The 22,770-nt window shown below is 34.8% G+C and overlaps 1 protein-coding gene across 15 annotated transcripts in view; it reads left to right on the forward strand.

Annotated features, from left to right (window-relative positions):
* Positions 1 to 22,770, forward strand: part of ARFIP1 (ADP ribosylation factor interacting protein 1) — a 131,516-nt gene that overhangs the window by 62,590 nt on the left and 46,156 nt on the right. For 10 of the 15 annotated variants that reach the window (XR_003133338.2, XM_025439363.3, XM_025439360.3 and 7 more), the window contains 4 exons: positions 6,204 to 6,312; positions 11,310 to 11,405; positions 13,194 to 13,306; positions 21,976 to 22,197. Coding sequence is in view for 14 of the 15 variants with exons in the window: in XM_025439363.3 (XP_025295148.1) it covers positions 6,204 to 6,312; positions 11,310 to 11,405; positions 13,194 to 13,306; positions 21,976 to 22,197 (540 nt within the window). In the remaining variant the exon portion in view is untranslated. The remainder of the gene's footprint in view (positions 1 to 6,203; positions 6,313 to 11,309; positions 11,406 to 13,193; positions 13,307 to 21,975; positions 22,198 to 22,770) is intronic. The other 5 variants (XM_049094245.1, XM_049094242.1, XM_049094243.1 and 2 more) reach the window with 1 other exon arrangement.

Genomic DNA, 22,770 nt, shown 5'->3' on the forward strand with positions numbered 1-22,770 from the left:
ATAAATTCCAAGTCTCTAAAAAACTACTTGTAGCTGTTTACATTTACCATACGTTACAGTTAATACTGTGTTTTTAAAGCCTAGTCCTAACTATATTACTAGTTAGTAACTAAGTGATACATTTTTGTGTCCTAGTTTTTTCATCTGTAGAGCAGTAGTGATAATACCACTTCGTATTATTGTCAAGATTAAAGAGAGACTATACAGGCGGTTCTTGTTTTATATAGATTCAATATGCATTAATTTCAGTTACCACAGTTTAATTAAATGATGCCAGTCTTCCGACAACACATCTCAGATTTAAGTCTCCATAGTGTATTAACTTTAATTGAATAAAAAACAAACTTCACTGCTAGCACTGAAGTCCATAAATCACTATGTGAATAACAGAGGTGAATCATGATTATTGACTAATCATGTCACTTCTTTCACAGTCTCTTGGTGATTGGTCACTGCATATGTGTTATTCAACTCATACAGACAGCAAACCCTGTGGTAGTATTACCCTCTTGTCTCTGGGTCATAAATCCGTGTGACATTTTCTAAAAGTGGATGATCAAAAGAGAATGGATGAATAAAGATGGAAGTGCAGCAAAGAATGAAAAATGCTAACACTGGAAAAAGTGAAATTCAAATCAAACCTAAATGGAGTTTTGGAAGAAATAGCTGACTGTAGGGATGTTGACACTGCTACTCTTGGAGAGACCCTAGATTTGTTCTGGAAGAACTTAGTGAAGCCTCATTGAATAACATAAACAAGGAAAGAGCTTTAGCTGTGACAAGAATTTTTAAAGGTCATGGAATAATCAATATTTTCCATGAATCACTTTATACAGTTTCAGCTTACTTGATCATTTTTACAGTCCTGACCTGTAATGCAGAGTGAGGGCTGCCTATACGTTCATTAAAGTGCTTAAAACAATTCCTAGCATGTAATAATTGTCCAAGAAATGTCTTTCACAGTAATTATTAGCAACAGCATTGATTAGTTGTAACAATTATAGTAAAGGAGAGGGATGCCTAACGTTAACAGGTGGTGAAAAATACATATTGGGTGCTTTGCCTATATTAACTAGCTCATCTGGTTTTCATAGATTTTATAGAACTCTGAATTAATTTTTAGCCTCTTTTTACTGCTGAGCAAACATGGGTTAAGCAAGTTTTTAAGTATTTGTCCAGGATCACACAGCCACTAACTAGGAAAGCTGGTATCCAAATTAGGTCTGTCTAAATTATCTTTCCAGGTCTTCATGTTCTTAGTAATAGTTGATTCTTGATTAGATTATGATACTCTTAAAAATGATTTGAGTTTTTGCTATTAATAAACATCTTTAAAATATGCCATAAGAAATTCAGAAGGTAATTCCATAAGGAATTCTAATTAGGATGAAGAAAGCAAGAATAAATATTTGTAGCTTACTTGTGTTTATTATTGTGTTATTGTGTTGTTATTTTATGTTTATTAATTTTTTTGTCCCCATAATGATTAGCAGTAAGACTTAAAATTTTTAAAAAATTTGTTATAGCTTTGCTTGGATAACACATTGGAGTAGGTATCTTTTTTTAAGGCCAATTTGAAGAGATGTCCTTGGTAAAACTAATGTTAATTGGTTTTCTGTTTTGGTGTAGACCTGTCACCTCCATTGAATTTTACAGCAGTTTCTTTTGGTTTTGCAAATGAATAACTCTGCATATTACGTATGCATTGGTTTTACCACTATTTTTTCATGTTTTTGTTAAATATTAGATATAAAAGAGTATTGACACAAAATGTATAAGATATAAAGAATAACAATATTAAATGAAAGGCATCAACATTAGAAGAGATAAAACTTTCTGCGTGTAAACAGCGTGGTCTTGTATATAGAAAATCCTAAGGAATACACACGCACAAAAAAAAACCTATTAGAACTGATAAATTCAGCAGAGTTATGAAATGCAAGAGCATTATGCAGAATCCAGTTTATTTTTAGGGGATAAATAATGCAAAAAAATTGAGGGGGAAAAAAATCCACTACTCAGGAGTATGTGCAAGACTTGGACACTAAAAGCTGTAGAACATTGTTGAAAAAAATTAAAGATCTAAGTAAATGGAAGGACGACATCTCATGTTTATGGATCAGAAGACTTAACTCATTAAAGTGGCAGTGCTCCCCAAATTGATCATATTCAACATAATCTCTATCAAATTCTCTTTTTTGTAGAAATTGACAAACTGGTCATATGTAAAATCATTATATCCAGAATAGCTGAAAAATCTTGAAAAAGATGAACAGTTTTAGGACTCACTGATTTTAAAACTTACTACAGAGCTATAGCAATCAAACAATATGGTACTAGCATAAGGAAGACATAGGCCAGTGGAGCAAAATTAAGAGTCTAGAAATAGACCCTTACATTTGTGGTCAGTTGAGTTTCACCAAGGGTGCCAGGAGTTTTCAATGAGGAAAGGATAGTCTTTTCAACAAATGGTACTGGGACAACTGGATATCCATATGTAAAGAATGAAATTAGATGCAGACCTCACACCACGCTCAAAAATTAACTCAAGGGGCACCTGACTGTCTCAGTCAATGGAGCATGTAACTCTTGATCTTGGGGTTGTGAGTCAGAACCCCACATTGGGTGTAGAGATAGCTTAAAAATAAAATCCTAAAAAAATTAACTCAAAATCTATCAAAGATTTAAATGTAAGAGCTACAACTATAAAATTCTTAGAACAAAACAACAGGTATAAATCTTCATGACTTTGGATTAAGCACTTTAATTTCTTAGGTAAAACACCAAAAGCATAAGCAACTAAAGAAAAAATAGGGATCCCTGGGTGGCGCAGCGGTTTAGCGCCTGCCTTTGGCCCAGGGCGCGATCCTGGAGACCCGGGATCGAGTCCCACGTCGGGCTCCCGGTGCATGGAGCCTGTTTCTCCTTCTGCCTATGTCTCTGCCTCTCTCTCTCTCTGTGTGACTATCATAAATAAATAAAAATTTAAAAAATAATAATAAAAAAAATAAATTGGAGTTAATCAGAATTTAAAACTTTTATGCTTCAAAGAATGCCACGAAGAAAGGTAAAAGGCAGCTCCTAGAATGGGGAAAAAATATTTGCAAATCACTTATCTGATAAGGGAATTGTGTCTTAAAACTCACTTGGCTCACTCCCTCACACTGCTTTCAGGAATCTGCCCACCCAAAGGAGCACTTTTTGCTGGTCACTCTATATCTCTTTTATCCCGCCTTAAGAAAACAAACTTATTTACCGTTTTGTTACTTACAGTACTTATTATCTGTCTTATATTTATTTGTTTACTATCAGGCTGCTCCTCCTTCCTTCTTCAGTGTGAGTCTAATTTGGGCAGAGACCCTTTGCTACACTGTTCCATCTGTAGTGTCTAGAGCAGTGGCTGTCATTGGTGTTCATTGAATGTTGGCATAATGAATAAATAAATCCTTCATGTTCCACAGCTCAAGCAGTACCTGCTCTTGTCATATTTGGTTTTCATAGATTAAGTCCCTATTCTGAATTCCTCTGATACCTATTGTCTTTACTTTGGCAACAAGTTCAACTTTTACATTAATATTTGTATATCTTGTCTCTCCACTGAGGCAAGGACTATACCTTACCTTTTTCTTTGCCTAGAAAGTCTAACACAGAGGGAGTCAGCAAATACTCATTAAATTTTTTTTAATACTCATTAAATTTAAAGATAAATTTATTGCTATAGCAGCTTCTTAATGCATATGGTATTGAATCATAAGTCCTTTAGTTCATTCAATAAATTCATTTATTCATTCAACACATATTTATTGGATATCTACTATATCTCAGGCACTATTTCAGGTGCTAAACATATAGCTAAAACAAAATAGGCAACATCCCTGCTCTCATGAAGCTTACGGTATAAAGGAGAACAGATAAAAATAAACACAAATACTGAGTGATATCTGCTATAAAAAGAATAAAACAGAGTAAGCAGACTAAGGAGTTCTAGTGTGAGACTATAAGAGTTGGTATTTTATTTTTTTAAGATTTATTTATTTTGGAGAGAGGGGGGAGGGGTGGAGGGAGAGAATTTCAAGCAGATTCCCTGCTGAGCATGGATCCCCCCAGTGAAGGGCTCAATCCCATGACCCTGAGATCATGACTGGAGCCAAAAAGAAGAGTTCGACACTTAACCAACTGAGCCACCCAGTTGCCCTGAGAGTTGCTATTTTATATGTTGTCCTGGGAAAGTCTCTCTGGCAAAAGAAACAAGCCCTGTAGATGACAGGTAGAAAAGCAATCAGGAAAAAAGAAAACCCAGGAAATACAAGGCTCTGAAACAAAGACAGCTTTATTGTTTTTGAAGGAACTGCATGGCTGTAATGCTGAGGCTGGTAGGAGATAAATCATGTAAATACCTTGAGAACATTTAACAGTCTGGGCTTTCTTTTTTCTTTTTCTTTTTTTTAAGATTTTATTTATTTATTCATGAGAGACACAGGCAGAGGGAGAAGCAGGCTCCATGCGGGGAGCCTGATGTGGGACTTGATCCCAGGACTCCGGAACCATGCCCTGGGCTGAAGGCAGACGCTCAGCCACTGAGCCACCCAGGCATTCCTGGGCTTTCTTCAAATGAGATGGGAGGCTATTGGAGAGCTTTTGCAAACAGGATAATTTTGGTTGATGTGTGGATTTGAGGTGTGTGTCTTAGATAGAAGCAAGGAGACCAATTAAGAGGTTCTTGGAGTAATCCTGTCAAAATATGACAGCTTAGCTTAGATCATAGTGGTAGCCGTGGAAGTGGTGAGAATTGGTTTCATCTTGGATATATTTTGAAAGTGGATCTGATAGAATCTGCAAATGGTTTGGATGTGGATGTAAGAGAAGAAGAATCAAAGGTAACTCCTAAGATTTGGACTAAGAGTTTGGTAGTGGAGATGCTGTTAACTGAGAGGAGTGAAAACATAGGTGGTATTATTTTGTTTTGTCTGTTGGGAATTGTGGATTTACTGTAGAACCAGTTAGTTTTGGACACATTAAGTTTGAGATGCAAATTTAATATCCAAGTTGAAATAATAAGTATGTGACCAGATATACTGGAGTTAAAGAGGGAGGCCTAGGTCAGACACCTAAGTTTGGAAGTTGTCAATGTATAGATGGTTTTTAAAGCCCTAAGAATCAATTAGATCACTCAAGAAGTGACTGTTTTTTTTAAAAATTTAGACTTTGCCAATTAGAAAATTTAAAGTGTTCAGGTTCAGTGCGAGTCTGCTTAAGATTCTCTCTTCCTCTTCTTCTGTCCCTCCTCCTGTGTACACTCTTTCTCAAATAAATAAATGAATAAAACCTTTTTTAAAAATTTGACTTTGCCAATTAGAAAATTTAAAGTGTTCTGAGTTTTCGAATTGTAACTGTACATTATATGTGATGTGATGTGGTACCATATTAAAGGATTTCAAAGAAATATTTTTGTTTCAGTGCATCATTTGTCATTATTGTGGGAAACCAGTAGAATCCATTCATAGATGCTAATTATGAAAATTGGGTAATTCCTCATATCCAAGCCAGAGAAAGGAAAGGACTTTGGGAAATCTGTGTTCCTTGGCTTTCTCTCTCTCTATATTTTTTAAACCATTATAAACCATAAGACTGAATGTGGAATATTATATTTATTATAGCTAAGTTCCAATTATAAGCTAATTTGCAATTGGGTTGACTAATATCAGTGTTTAACATAAATCTAAATAGCAGAAAATTTCCTTTATTTCACCCTAATTAAATCAAAGGAAAAGTAATATTGCAAGTGAATGATTTGTTTATACTGACCATTAGCCAGGTTCATCATGATTGTATTAGACATCAGTTTTTACACAATAGACATCTTAATTCTGTTCTTTAAAATGATTTTTCTGATGTATCAATAGCTTAGGAATTTGAAAATTGAATTTTTATATCTGCTTGTTGCTTAGTTCTAGAATAGTGGAAGTATTTTGTATTTAACATATACCATAACCTCTTAATAACAAGTCTTGCGGAGTTTGTTGCTGTTTACATATTATAGAATGTATATAGAATTCCATTACACAATGCCACAACAGCATTCTCTACATAGTAGAGAAAAAGATAGTTTAAGATGGGAATAAAAGGACTCCATCATGCTGAATTGCTATGTGGTGTGAGAGTTTTTTTACAAAGATTTTCTCTTTTATTCAAATGTTGCCAAGGATTTGAAGCGTTCGTTACCAGCTGGACTTGGTCTCTCAGAAACCCAAATTACATCTCATGGCTTTGACAGTACCAAAGAGGGGGTTATTGAAGCAGGAGCATTACAAGGTAAGAGCCCACCTATTTTTAAAAATGGCTGGGATGGAGGATGGGAGAAATGCATCAAAAGCTACCTTTATTAATAAAGCATAATGAAGTCCTTTGATTCTGTGATAAAATGCTGATTTTGTAAGCATAATCTTTTTTCTCTTCAATTTAAATAATTTTAATTGTTTTAGTAATCTTCTTTATGTAAATAAATCATTATGTATTTATACATTTGTATATATTTATATGTAATTTATTTCTATAAATACAGCAGAATTTCACTGATTTGGTTTTAAAATACTAAAGTAAAAAAATAAAATGCTAAAATAAAAATTAAAACACTATATCAAAAATACAAATTTAAATTATTTTAGCTTTTTTTTAATTTTAGCTTTTAACTACAAAATATGTAAGTCAGTATTGTTTTGTATAAATACATATTTCCTATTTCAAAGCAATTAGAAAAATTGCTTTTATTTTTCCTATTATACATTCCATATAAGAGGTCTCCCAAGACCACCCTCAGATTCAGTAATTTGCTGTGAGTACTCACAGGACTCAGTTTATAGTCATACTCATGGTGATGATTATTACAGGGAAAGTATACCAAACACAGTTAGCAAGAGCAAAGGATGCCTGAGGGAGCCTGGTAAACTGGGCATACTTGAAAGGGTCTTCTCGCAGTGCAGTCACACAGGACATTAGACGGCAGTTGTTAATTATGCTTAATTCCCCCAGCGGACTATGACAACATGTATGAATTATTGCAAACCAGGGAAGCTCATTAGAGCCTCAGTGCCCAGGGTGTTTATTGGAGATTGCTCGAATAGGCACCCTCTGCCTAGCATGTACCAACATTCCAGACTCCCAGGTGGAAAACAGGCACTTAGCATAAACCACATTGTTTGTATAAACATTCAGGCATAATGAGCCAGTCTTAACCATTCCAAGAATAGAGGGAATCTTCCCAAAATTTAAGTTTCCAGATGCCAACCAAAGGCCAGTTGTGTAGGCTGGTCCCTTTAAGGATAAACAGATGTGCTATGTTAATTCTTTTCTGCACATATTTCATATATAGGTCTATTTTTAATATAAAGGAAAAAGTTGCATCCTTTCAATATTCTTGCATTTAGTAACCTTTTTCAAGTGTTTTTTTCATTTTCATGTGAATGAAAGTAAAACCATGTAAACAAAACAAAAAATCATGTAAACATTTCGATGTAAAAAGGAATTGTTTTGACAGAGCAATAGTTAAAATAGTTACTATATTTGATGTTCAGTGAAGTATATTAATTTTTAACACTTCATTATAATTTCATAAAATGAAAAAATCTCTGCTTCGCAATCCTTAGCCCTCTTGTAGATAATAGTATTCTGTATTTTTATTATACTAATAGCCAATACTTTATTCAAAAACAACTTATATTTTGAAATATATTCTTTCCTAAATAGGTCCTGCAAATAAGCATTTAGGATAATCCAGAATAACCATCTCTACTCTAGGCTATAAAATAAATAAGCTACCTAGAGACATCATTTTTTTTTTTACCTTTTTCATCCTTATGTTCAGAAAAATAAAACCATAGAAAGGTAGCATATGTGTCAATATCTTAGTAGTCATTATATAGCATTCTGACATTCTTATCTAGGGGATAACTTTAACTTTGAAAGGGTTGACTGAGTGCTTAAAGAATAAAAGGCGTATTTTGCATGATGTGACACCATTTTTGGACCAGTCACCAGTTTCCAAATTTCAATGTCAATAGAGAATTAAAAAATGCTTTTACCGTTGAGATGTTTTAAGCATTCTCAATGAAATTACTTAACTGACATTTGGTTTAATCTTTTTTCCCTTAGGTAGTATAGTATTATACAATGATTAAAATCAACTGACCATTATAAACTGTTGTGCATAAGCATGGAAATGCTGATGAGTTTCACTTGCTAGTTTCACATCCTAGTTCTTCACAGTGAAATAAAAAATATGTTTCATGATAATGGCAGTAATTTATGTTTCTTTGAATTGACGTCATGTAACATTTTTTAACAGGATATTGTTGATCATTTATTTTTTCATGAGAAACACAGAGAGAGAGACAGAGACATAAGCAGAGGGAGAAGCAGGCTCCTTGCAGGGAGCCTGTGTGGAACTTGATCCCAGGACTGTAGGATCATGACCTGAGCCAAAGGCAAATGCTCAACTGCTGAGCCATCTAGGCGTCCAGAAAGTTGGGGGTTTTTTTGTTTTTTGTTTTTTGTTTTTTAGAAAGTTGTTTTTGTTTTTGTTTTTTAAAGATTTTATTAATTTATTCATGAGAGACACAGGCAGAGGGAGAAGCAGGCTCCTCGCAGGGAGCCCGACGTGGGACCCGATCCCAGGTCTCCAGGATCACGCCCTGGGCTGAAGGCAGGCGCTAAACCATTGAGCCACCTGGGCTGCCCAAGATTTTAGATTTTTAAGAATTATTTTTTATTGGATATTAGTGAATGATTTTAGTAACTAGTTTAGTCTAAATTAGTGGGTTTTGTAAAGGGTTGAAGATATAGAGAAGTGATAATATTACCCTTGAAAGGAAAAGGAAAAGGCTGAAGTACCCAGTTACCAGGGTACTACATCTTCTGCTGTTTTAGTTTGGAAAATTCTGTATCATTTGTTACATATATTATACACATCTCCCTCTATGTCATTGAATTATTTCTTATGCAGGACTAATAAACAGTAATAACCAGAACAACAGAGCTCTGTTTCTGGGATCATCAAGAAATGGAATTATAGTAGTTGTCTTTTTTTTTTTTTTTTTTTTTTTAAACATTTGCTCATATAACAGAAACCCTTGTGCCTTAGATAGTAGAGATAGTCTTTGTTTAAAATGGTGATTTGGTGATTGGGGGATGCCTGGGTGGCTCAGCGGTTTAATGCCTGCCTTCCACCCAGGGCATGATCCTGGAGTCCTGGGATCGAGTCCCACATCGGGCTCTCCGCGTGGAGCCTGCTTATCCTTCTGCCTATGTCTCTGCCTCTTTCTCTCTCTGTGTCTCTCATGAATAATTAAATAAAATATTTTTAAAAATAAAATAAAATAAAATGGTAATTGGATTGGATAACCTTTTAAAATGCCTTGCAACTCAATAAGTAACTTATGGATTGGTATTTTTTGTATTGAATTTAATAATGGAGATTTTAGGATATGAATTCAGAGCATCTGAGTCTGATAAGCTGTCTTAACCCCTCTGGGTTTAGTTTCTCTTGTAGTTTGTCAGATTTAGTTAATTTCTGTCATCCTTTCTAGTTTTAAATTTTATAGTTAAACAAAAAATAATAATAAATAAATAGATAAATAAATAAATTTTATAGTTAAACAGATTTAAAGAGATAAATATCTCACTTTGGAAGGTAGTGCCAATCTATTTTGGTCTAGTGTATGTTTGGATTGTAATGTTAGATCTAGTTCAAATTAAGGTTTTCATATTATTAAAACTAGTGACTTTCTCCATCAGAACTGAGTATATCTGGGATATAACCAATTATTAAAACTCTAAGTAAAGAACTTTGATCTTGATTTCTGTCCTATTAGAACATTTTAATTTTAAATTTGATTCATTATACGATTTCTAGGGAACTGGGAGAGTGTAGTTGAAATAAAAGTACCAGACATTAAAATATTCTTAGCTGAATGTGGAAGGACATTTCAAGTGCAGAGTTAATTTAAAATTTAATGGTGTTTCATTGAAAAATTTTTTTCCTTTGGGACACCTGGATGGCTCAGTGGTTGAGCATCTGCCTTTAACTCAAGGCACGATCCTTGGATCAAGTCCCACGTCAGGCTCCCTCTGCCCATGTCTCTGCCTCACTCTCTGTGTCTCTCGTGAATAAATAAATAAATCTTTAAAAATTTTTTTTTCCTTTGATTCTCAAACTTAGTTGTATTTGACAGTAATCTGAGTGGCTTTTTAAAAAACTACAGATGCCTAATGTACAGCATGTGACTAGAGTTAATAATACTGTATTATATACTTGAAATTTACTAATAAAATAGAGCTCAAATAACCACAGAAAAGTAACCAAAAGTCGTGCTGGATATATTAGTTTGTAGCAGTTATTTCACAGTATATATGTATATCAAAATATCACATTGTACATCTTAAATCTTAAATATATACAGATATTTTGTTTAATAAAAATAATTCAATAAAAAATGTAAAACTGTAATTAAAAAAAAAAAGCCACCCTACAGATACCCACTGATGATCAGTAGATCTTGTGGAGTGTCCCAGGTATATTTTAAGAGTTCCATTCTTATGATTAATTAGAATAGCACTCTACCTCAGGACTTCCAAACTTCAGAATACAGACAAATCACCCAAGGATCTTTGTGAAAATGCAGATTCTAGTTCACTGGGTCTAGGGCAGGGCTTGAGTTTTTGCATTTTTAATGAGCTCTCAGGTCAAATACTTGATGTGGGTTCCTTGCATCTGCACTATGAATAGCAGTGATCTATACTATGTGCTATTGGGTTTGTGATGTGAAATTTTAGACTACAATTCCCGTAAAGGTTGTGACTCGTTCACATTTTTGTGGATTTTAATTATAATTTTGATACATTATTACATACCTTTGTTTACTTAAGGAGCTTTCCTTTGAATGTAGAAGAAGCAGGTTATAAAATATTTACTTAAGCTTCAAGTCGTTCAACTATGGAGTTTGAATCACATTTTCTTAATTGGTTTGGAAATAGAGTCCAGGTAAAGTCCTGTTTAGACATGTTCTTGCCAAGTTTCTTCTTACAGTTAACGTGTTTTGTTTGGTTTCAACAGTTCATGAAAAGTTTCTACAAGAACTCTGCCTGAGTAGCATCCATTTATTTTTAGTCCATTCCTGCAAGAAAGCAAATATATTTAAAGTTTTTAATCCTAGTTTTTTAATATTTTAAGGGAAATATCAGTAAACTGATATTCAAAACGTGCAATATGTGGAGGAGGAAAAGGATTTTCATAGTTAAATGTCTACCCTTTCCAGGTTCCCCAGCACCACCATTGCCATCTGTTATGTCTCCCAGCAGGGTTGCAGCTAGTCGACTGGCTCAACAAGGAAGTGATTTAATTGTTCCTGCAGGTATTCACTGCACTGATTGGATAAAACCCTTGCTACTTCTGAAACTAAACCAATTTGCTTAGTTTCATAATCCCTTACTTTATATTCCTAGCTGTGGGTAATCTGGCTTTGTCTTTTGGTGGTTGCTTCTTTCTTTTTTTTAACAATAATGAAAATAATCTTTCTAGCCATACCTATCTTTCTCGCTTTTCAGAGCTATTAACTATATATCTTAAACCTGAAATTTATTTCACTTTAAGATTAAAAAACATTGTAAGATTGGATTTATTTTAAATCATGCTTTCTTTACTCTGGAAAATATATATTCACTCATATATATTCACTTACTTGACCCTCTCAGCTTTGCAGCTCTGCTCTCTGTTTTCAGTTAAACAAAAAAGGAGCCTTCAACAATTGGGTTGTTCATTATTTGGAATGGGTCAAGTGGAAAATGTTGTGTCTTCCTACTTTCAGCCACAGCTTACAGATAGCTTGCAAATTGCAACAAAACGATATATAATTTACCAGTTATGCCCAATGAAAAATATTGGGGAAAATAAATTTCTTTACATTGAATACCCTCTATGCTTTAATATTGCAGGACAATAAAACAGGAAAAAGCTGAACTATATATTTCTTTTAACATGAAGTGTTAACATTCTGTATTTTGTTTTGATGAGAATTTTTTAAATCTTAAATGTTTTTTATTTTATATACTGTTTTTTATCATAGGTAGTGGTAAAGTTGTGGCAAAAGCTGATCTGACTGTAGGAGTGAGAAAATAAGTTTTTGCTCTGACTTTAAAAACCATTTTTTTAGAGATTTTTCTCTTCTCTTTTACTGTTTTTTTTAAAATCATTATATAGTTTTTGTTATAAGTCAATAGTATCATAAGCATTTAACTATTTTCTCCTATGAAAAATATTTTACTATAGAAACTCTATAAGTGTAGAGTTGCTTTTACATCACTATTTCTTAATTGTTGGAGCAATGCACTGTCAGGGCTTTATAATGCCCTTATTAATTATGGCTTTTTGCAGGAGGGTGGGTGGTCTCTTGAGGAAACAAGGAAATACAATGTAGGTCTTGTTTTAGCCTAGCCTTTCATACTTCTGGTTGAATATTTATTTTAATGACTTTGAAATTTGAATTATATTTTTAAATCCTCCAAAATTATAGTAACCTCTGTTGTTGCTCTGTTCTACATCGTATGATGAAAGGAGATCACTGTGAAGAGTACATAACCTTGCCAGATTTTTACTGACACAGTTTTTTTAGGTTCATTAGGTTATATGATTAATTGTGGAAAATTTGTTTGCTAGAAGTAAAAATCTTATTTGGAAAAGAAGGCAACCTGGTTGCAGCATTTTCTTTTTTTAAGATGACAGTCAAACCACATAACATTTGTGTTGGATGGGCAGAAATATTTTTTAAGTATTTAGAAATTGTCCTCAGTGATCCAGGAAGTTGTAGTCTTTCACTTGCATAAGTAGTTTAATTTGGAGTTTTTTGGGAGTTTTTGTTTTTTAAGATTTTATTTACTCATTTGACAGAGAGGCAAAGCAGGAGGAGAGGCAGGCAGAGTCAGAGGGAGAAGTAGGCTCCCCACTGAGCAGGGAGCCCTGAAGTGGGGCTTGATCCTAGGACCCTGGGATCATGATCTGAGCCAAAGGCAGATGCTTAACCAACTGAGCCACCAGACATAAGTAGTGCATAAGTAGTTTAATTTGAACAGAATCAATGGTTTGGTTTTTTTCCCCTACTTGTCTTTATCTAGTTTTTGTTTTGTTTTTTGTTATGATCATGCAGGTGTCCAGAGAACACAGACCAAAAGTGGACCAGTTATTCTAGCAGATGAAGTAAAAAATCCTGCAATGGAAAAGTTAGAGCTTGTTAGAAAATGGAGTCTAAACACCTACAAGGTTTGTATTTTTTTTAATGTTTCCACCCTAACTGGCTCTAAGAATTTTCATTTGTATTTTTTTTTTTTGTTCATTTGTATGTTATTCAAATTATTATTTGCAATTATATAAATATATAGGAGAGAATGCCACCTAAACATAAAAAATACAATTAGAAAATTAAGTATTTTGTTTTCTTGAGCTTTATATAAATGTAGTTTAAAAAGTCAGTAGCTAAAGAGTAAAAAAAAAGCTACAGGAATGCTTATTAATTGATAGCAAATAATTGAAGAAGAATCATATTGCCTTGGAACACATTTACTTGTAGAACTGCTACAGACCTGTCTGTCCCTACCTCCTGTTTTTGATGCTTTATAACAGGAGAATGTCAAAGAAGTATATTCATTTTTCAGAATTAGAATTCTCTGATCTTATTGTAATACCTAAGCATTAACTGTACAGACAGTACCACGTTGACAAATGAGTTGGACTTCAAAAATTTATTGTTGTTAGTTTCATTGCATCAGAGTAATTGGCAGCTATTTTTTTTGTGTGTGTGGCCTCTGAAAAACAAATAAGCAAATTATTGACTCTGTAGTATATTTGATGTATTAGAAATAGCTCAAGCCACAAGTCCACTTAGTACCTTTGAATCCTAACAGGGACAAGACAGTAGAATTTAAAGAACAGTTGGGGGGGGGGACACTTGGGTGGCTCAGAGGTTGAGTGTCTGCCTTTGGCTCAGGGTGTGATTCCAGGTCTGGGGATAGAGTCCCACATCAGGCTCCCTGCATGGAGCCTGCTTCTCCCTCTGCCTATGTCTCTGTCTCTGTCTCTCTGTGTGTCTTATGAATAAATAAATAAAATTAAAAAAAAAAAAAGAACAGTTAGGGGCACTTGGGTGGCTTAGTCAATTAAGTGGCTGACTCTTGATTTCAGCTCAGGTCATGATCTCAGCATGATGAGATCAAGCCCCTCATTGGGTTACGTGCTCAATGCACAGGCAGCTTGAGGTTCTCTTTTTTCTCCCTCTGCCCCTCCCCTGCTTATGCTCATGCTCACTCATTCTCTCTCTCAAATAAATAAATAATCTTTTAAAAAATTAGTTTTAATAACAGTTAAGTGGAAGAAAACCTTAGTTGCTCAAGTTAGAGCATTGGCCATAATACACTTTATATTTGTGAATTGTTTGTGGCTGTAGTGGTTTGTAAGTTAGAAATTGTTTATATTTTTTTATACAGAGCACATGTCTCCTTATGTCTTTTCAAGAGTAATACAGAAGTGAATTTTATTCTTTCAATTAATACTTTTAAAATATGATCTGAAGTAATCTACAAAAGTACAGGTTTTCTTAAGATAATAAAAGTGCCCTGAAACGTGCTCATGAATCTTTCCAAAAATTCTAGTGTAGCCCTGAGAAATGCCAGTGGTAGTTGTCAAAAATTGATGTTCAGCATTTAGAACATCTAAATGATGTTCTCATTTAGAACATTGTATTTAATTATTGCTCCTTTTGTTATCAAGGATGTGGAAGGATGTGGATTCTCTTTTTTGGGGGGATTCTCTTATTCTATATATTGTTTCTCATTTTGTATTCTCGTATCACAACAGTTCACCCAGATATTCAAATTTCTACTTCATCTTCTCATCGATGCCACATATCTATTGTCATTAAATGGACTCTGCCTCCTTAATATTGTTTGAATTTATCCCTTTTTTCTCCATTCCAGCTTTCACAACCATAGTCCATATCTTTGTTACTCTCACATTACTGAAATAGCTTCTTGACAAAATCTGTTAGACTACATTTTCTACGCTGCCTAAAATGGTTCGTTCTTGCTTGAATTTGTTCACTTGATCCCATTGTCTTTAGAATGGCATAGATCTGACCCATCTACCTTCCCAACTTTATCCCCTGTTGCTCCTCTCTCCCACCCTTGGATCCAGTGATCCAACCAAATTCTCCAGAGATTTCCTAAATTGTGCTTTCTCACATGTCTATAACTTTGTTCATGAGACTGTATTTACCTATTGCTTAGAATTCCTCTTTTTGCTTCCTTTCATTTCACTTATGTGTCTTTCATACCAAACTGAGCTTCATTCATTTATTTATTAAATTTATTCATTCTGCCATTCCTTTGTTCATTTATTCATGAAATTTGCCTCTATCTAGTAACATTCTATAACCACACAATGAAACCTAAAGAATACAAGCCTTAGTGGTGCCTGGCTGGCTCAGTTGGTAGAACGTGCAACTCTTGATCTTAGGGCCATGAGTTCGATGCAACATTGGCTGTAGATTACTTAAAAAAAAAATTAGGGGCACGTGGGTGGCTCAGTCAGTTAAGCGTCTGCCTTAGGCTCAGGTCATGATCTCAGGGTCCTGGGATTGAGCCCCACATTGGGCTCCATGTTCAGCAGGGAATCTGCTTCTCCTTCCCTCTTCCCCTACTCATTTTCTGTCTCTCTCTCTCTAATAAATAAAATCTTTTTTAAAAATTAATCAATTTAACTAATAAAAATAACTACCACCTTAAAAAAAACGCACATCTTATTTCTGAACCAAGTTGTAGTAATTCCAAATTACAAAATTCAAGATTTTCTTCATTTGAATCTTCTTCTCTTGTGTCCTTTAGTTTATGGTTTCCTGTTTTGTTTTGTTTTTTATATATATATGCTTTTTATCTGTTCCCTGTTTTTTGTCTTTTACTTCTACCTGAGTTGAATCCTTAGGATTCCATATTTATCTTTTATATTAACATACCACATTGAGCCTTTTTAAAAGTTTGTGTTCTTGCTGCTGTGGACTGTGGGCTGCCAGGATCAGTGAAGGATCTCAAGATGCCTGGGCAAAAACTTGCTCTAAAAACCATTGACTGGGTAGCTTTTGGGGAGATCATACCCCGAAACCAGAAGGCCATCGTCAACTCCCTGAAATCCTGGAATGAGATGCTTACCTCCAAGTTGACTACTCTTCCTGAGAAATCACCTGCTATGGACTGGGCTTACTACAAGGCCAATGTGGTAAAGGTTGGCTTGGTAGATGACTTTGAGAAGTTTAATGCCCTGAAGGTTCCTGTGCCAGAAGATAAATACACTGTCCAGGTGGATACTGAGGAAAAAGAAGATCTGAAAAGCTGTGCTGAGTTTTTCTCTCTCAAAGGCCAGAATTGAAGAATATGAAAAAGAGCTGAAGAAGATGAAGAACATAATTCCATTTGATCAGATGACCACTGAGGACCTAAATGAAGGTTTCCCAGAAACCAAATTAGACAAGAAATATCCCCCACCCACCCACCAAAAAAAGAAGAAATATCCTTATTGGCCTCACAAGCCAATCGAAAATTTATAAACTTGAGTTGGAGAGAAAGCCCTGGCCCTCATATTATAAACATTGGAGATTAAAAATAAATAAATGAATGAGTGAATGAATGGTTTGTGTTAATGAAATTGACCAGCATTTAAAATGTTGTACACATAGCATAATGCTATATGAAGGAATTACTGTTCTTCTCAGAATGATTATTTTTAACTGAAATTTTTTTTCATCAAAACTTAAATCAGGATATTACAGCCTAAATCAGAAGAGAGGGGTACCTGGCTGGCTCAGTAGAGCATGCAACTCTTGATCTTGGAGTGGAGAGTTCAAACCCTATGTTGGACCTAGAGTTTACTTTAAAAAAAAATTAGGCATGCCTGGGTGGCTCAGTTGGTTGTGTGGCCAGCTATTGATTTTGGCTCAGGTCATGATCTTGGGTCCTGAGATTGGGCCCTGTGTCAGGCTCTTCACTCAGCAAGGAGTTGGTTTGAGGCTTCTCTCTCTCCCGTCCCTCTGCCCATTCTCCCACCATGCATGCTCCCTCTCCTCCTTTCTCTCTCTCAAATAAATAAATCTTTTTTAAAATTTTTAAAATTATTTTTATACTTAAAAATACGTATAAACAGAAGAGAAAAAGAACATTCTAACTTTATGATTTTATTTTTTTTTTAAGATTTTATTTATTTATTCATGATAGCCACACAGAGACAGAGAGGCAGAGACACAGGCAGAGGGAGAAGCAGGCTCCATGCAGGGAGCCCGACGTGGGATTCGATCCCGGGTCTCCAGGATCGCGCCCCGGGCCAAAGGCAGGCGCCAAACCGCTGTGCCACCCAGGGATCCCTAACTTTATGATTTTAATGGAGTTTATAGCCAATGTGCCTGGGCTAGCATAGGCTTCTTAACTTAAAGAAGCTCAAAGTATAATAACCTTATTGGGTCCCCTTGACTGCATTCTTGTGGCTTTTTTACCTTTTCATTCCAAACTGTGAGCTATGTAGGGCATTCATTGTCATTTGAATAATCCTTCAAGTATAGATTTTGATTTGGTTAATTTAGAACTGTACTTATTACCCATTTTATTGTTGAGCGACTTGATATGAGCTACAACTTTGATCTTCTTTTTCTTGGACTTCAGTTCCTGCATGGTTTTCTGCCTTTAATCTCTGTCTGTTTCTGTTCTCTAACAATTAACACTAAATAATTTTTGGGAAGATTCATGAGCATGTTTCAGGACACTTTTATCATCTTAAGAAAACCTATACTTTTGTAGATGATTTCAGGTCATATTTTTAAAGTATTGATTGAAAGAATAAATTGCTGTATTACAGTTACAGTTACAGAGTTATGGGCTCTGTATAAACAATTTCTGATTTACACACCACTACAGCCACAAACAATTCACAACTACAGAGAGTGTTATGGCCGCTGCTCTGACTTGAACAGCTAGGGTTTTCATCCACTTAACTGTTCTTTAAATTCTACTGTCTTGTGCCTGTTAAGATTCAAAGGTACTAAGTGGATTTGTGGCTTGAGCTATTTGTAATACATCAGTCACTTAAAGGCTTTTCCTCACAGAGACTATTTAGTACTTCTTTATTGGTTGTTAATTTTGGTTCTAAGAACAGGCTGGTGATTTAAACCAAATATATAATGGGAACAATTTTAAGTTCAGACTCTGATATATAAGTAAGTATTCTTAGGGGTGCCAATGAAGCACCCCTAAAAATCAAATAATTTTTTTAAAGACTTTATTTATTCATGAGAAACACACAGAGAGAGAGGCAGAGATACAGGCAGAGGGAAAAGCAGGCTCCATGCAGGGAGCCCGATGTGGGACTCGATCCCGAGACTCCAGGGTCATGCCCTGGGCCAAAGTCAGGTGCTAAACGAGTCACTCAGGGATCCCCTCAAATTTTTTAAAAAGAATAGAGTAGGGGTACCTGGCTGACTCAGTGGAATTTGCAACTCTTGATCTCTGGGTTGTAAGTTTGAGCCCCATGTTGGGTGTAGAGATTATTTAAAAATAAAAAAGTTAAATAAAAAAAAGAAAGAAAAAAGAATACAGTACTTTTAGAAGTCCATCCTATTATTTTATTTAAGAATAATCTCAGGGCAGCCCTGGTGGCGCAGCGGTTTAGTGCCGCCTGCAGCCCCAGGCGTGATCCTGGAAGAGTCCCACGTCAGGCTCTCTGCATGGTGCCTGCTTCTCCCTCTGTCTGTGTCTCTGCCTCTCTCTCTCTCTGTGTCTCTATGAATAAATAAATTAAAAATCTTTAAAAAAAAAGAGAATAATCTCAGTTTCAGCATTCAGAGCTGTTTGACATGTTTCCCAAACATTAAATACTTTTTTTAAATGTTTGAGAATTTGCCATCAGTATTCACACCTTATCAAACTAATCTTTGTTGCTTTTAAGCCAATATCTTTTAAATTTTCATTCCGTTTTTCTTATCCTAATGCCTTATTCATTTATGATTGACCTATTCCCCTCATTCAATTTCTAGTATTTTCTTTTATGCTTCCTTCTTTCCTATCCTTCACTCTTCATAACTCTTTCATCTATCAGCTTTTGCCATGAAATTATCCTTTTTCTTGTACTTAAGTGTTTTTTGTTCACTTTTTGGTATTACAGAAAAAGTTCTTGGTACTATTTAAATACTCAGAATACACAGTGACTATCTTATAAACTCATGACCTGTACGATGGTGATTCATAGTTTTTTCTACAGTGTTTGTCACTTTATTACATCCACCCTCCCCGAGTAAGAGATCTCCATAGAGTAGTAATTTACTTTTGCTTCTTCCTGTCCCTTTAACCTTGCTCCATTTGTCTTATCTTCAAAATAGATTCTTAATTTCTAAGTATAGAATACTGAATAGGACTTCCAGCTCATTGTAAGTCATCTGCATTTTCAGCAAAGTAGGTGTTCTGGAGACTCTCACTTCCAAATTACATAGATTGTCCTTAGGATTGTACATTATCTGTATTGGAATACAAGGTTGGAAAGGCCCGTTTCAACGCTTGTTTCCAGCATCAAGTTTTTAATATGCTTCATAATCACTGTTGCCTTATGCTGCTTACTACTTTGGCTTCCTGGAAACAAAAAACATTCCTTCATTTAACCTTTGACCCTGCTGTCTGCTTGTAACCATTATTTCTGGGAACAAATGGCCACTTAGACAACGGTAGGCATTTCTTTCATTTTACTTAGTCTGTCAAGCTTCTTCAGTGAATTCTAGCTTCTTGACTTGCAACAGACTATTTTATCTGGGTTGCTATGAAAGGTACCATATGCTTTGGCGTTCAGATGGAGTAAATCTCTGATGGAGTAAATCTCTGATAATATTGCAGAGGGAAAGTCTTGGTGTGGATGAGAAGTGGCATATCTCCTTCATCTTGTTACCATTTCAGATATTATTTCATGCTGATGTTTTCCTCATTATAATTACAAAGTCCTTCAGTTAAGCTTTTTTCCTGATGTGATTTTCATCTCCTAAGAGTGTGTATGTTCATATGTTTTCCATAGGAATAGTTTTATCTCTCTTCTGTGAGTTTAGCCTCTCACCTTTCCTATAATTTTATATATAGTTAATTTCTCTACCTTTTAAAAAAAGGAACTTTATTTTTAAGTATTTACTCACAAAGATCCTTAATTGATGATAATAGAGAATGTGTCAGGGAATTCATTTTAGTTCTTAATAGAAAAACATGAGTAGTATATGAATTTGATATACTAGCATTAGAAGGATAAATAAAGTAGTATATGAATTTGATATACTAGCATTAGAAGGATAAATAAAGATTTATATGTATTGACAAGGAAAAATCTCAAGATATTTTATCAGAGGAAAAATACTCAGGATATTATGTATAGCATAATCCAGTCTCATTTTTACTTCAATAATACTATATATGTGAGTTTATTTTTATTTATTTTGTTTTTAAAGATTTTATTTATTTATTCATAGAGACACAGAGAGAGAGAGAGAGAGGCAGAGACACAGGCAGAGGGAGAAGCAGGCTCCATCCAGAGAGCCTGATGTGGGACTCGATCCAGGGTCTCCAGGATCACGCCCTGGGCTGCAGGCGGCACTAAACCGCTGCGCCACCGGGGCTGCCCTATATGTGAGTTTAGAGGTTTAAAGAAGAGTCTAGACTATCCATCAAACTGTTAATAGTAGTTTTCTGTTATTTAGTGGGATTAAAAGGAAAGAAGAGGAAATTCACCTTTTATTTCATTCATTATTTTAAACTTTGGAATAGATATCAATTGTGTAACCAAAACTATGAAAGAAAAGATAAAAGAGCAAATTTTCAAATTTTATTTTTTATTTTATTTTATTTTATATATTCATGAGAAACACAGAGAGAGGCAGAGACTGAGGCAGAGGGAGAAGTAGGCTCCCTGCAGGAGCCTGATGCGGGACTCGATCCCAGGACCAGGGGGATCATGCCCTGAGCTAAATAAAGGCAGATGCTCAACTGCTGAGCCACCCAGGCATCCCCAAATTTTTAAAATTATAATATTTATGTATTACTTCTTAAGAATATTTTTGTTAAAAAAAAAAGAATATTTTTGTTAAAAATTTTTTTTAACTTTAAATGATGAAGAGTATATTAATGCCCTATATGGTTACTCTCAAAACATATTAAGTAATGAAGTTTTTTATAATTTTTTACTGCTAACAAAAATTTCCCTTATCATTATTTCTGGGGCAAGACAGAATAGCATAATTTAATACCATTCCTTCTGGACAGAAGTAAAAGAATTCAGGAATGTCTAATCTCTACCTCTTTCTCTTCTTTCTTCTTCCCTCCTCTCTCTTCCCTTCTTCCCCTTCCTCTCTCTGCACCCTTCCCCACCTCCTCCTCTTACCTGTTTTTCCTTCCTTTCTTCCCTTCATTCCTCCTATTCACACACATACACACGATTACTTAAGAGGAAGATAGAAGGAAAAAAAGTATTTGAAACCAACAGGAGAATAGAATTTTGGTGTGCTTATTATTTCGATATTACAGCCCACTAATCTTCTTAAATCAATGCCAAGTATCTCAGTTGTTGTAAATAATCTAGTCAAGTTGATAAGCCTGAAATTTGATTATGTGAGGGAGTTCATCTAGAAATATATAAATTAGCTAAGTCTTTAAACGTCCTCTGATTAGTAATAGTCATTGGAGATGTCTGGTAATTTTGTTTTGAATCTTGATAAACTTCTAAGTGAGCTGACAATTTTCAGTTTTTTAAGGGTAGTTTGTCTGAAGCCAAAAATGGTATATGCCAAATACATTTGTACTTTGGACTGCTATATTATTCCTTTCTCTTTTGTTCTTTTTTTTTTTCCTAAACAAAGTGCATCTTTCCACTTTTAGTGCACTCGACAAATTATCTCTGAGAAGCTAGGCCGTGGATCAAGAACTGTGGACCTTGAACTTGAAGCTCAGATTGATATATTAAGAGATAACAAGAAAAAATACGAAAATATCTTAAGACTGGCTCAGACATTGTCGACCCAGCTTTTCCAGATGGTGCATACTCAAAGGCAACTTGGAGATGCATTTGCTGACCTGAGTTTGAAGTCACTAGAACTCCATGTAAGATTATTTTAAATAACTATTGGAGTATGGAGGAGGAGAATGGCAATAATATTCTAAGATATAATTTGTTACATTTCTGATTTGCTTAACTCTTAATAAAATTGGAATTGATGTTCTTTTAAGATATTTCATGTAATTTTTAAGAAGGCCCAGATGACTAGAGATGTCAGCTAGAGGTTTCAGGAGAAGGGAACTTGGTTAGGGGAAAGGAAAAGGAAAGTACTCAGCTTGCCTGAGTCTAGAAAAAAATCATAGCTGTGTGTATATAAGCTTGGGTTAAAAAGCAAATTCAGATACCTACTGAAAATCTCCTACCTATTCTCCAAATGTCTTGAACAAATGGTAACTTGCTTGACTGGATTCATGATCTACTTTTACCGAAATCATTAATATAAACTGTGAGTTTTAGAAATTAAGAATTTTAGAATAATTATGAAATTACATCTCTACCATATCTCTATAAGTATTCAGCAAAGCATTCCTAAGAATTTGTCTTAAGTGACTTCTTTGATGTCTTTTTTTTTCCCCTCACCTGAAGCCAAAAGGTGTAGAAATCCCTTACCAACAGAC

Source organism: Canis lupus, chromosome 15 (genome assembly GCF_003254725.2).
Source record: "Canis lupus dingo isolate Sandy chromosome 15, ASM325472v2, whole genome shotgun sequence".
Taxonomy (NCBI): Eukaryota; Metazoa; Chordata; class Mammalia; order Carnivora; family Canidae; genus Canis; species Canis lupus.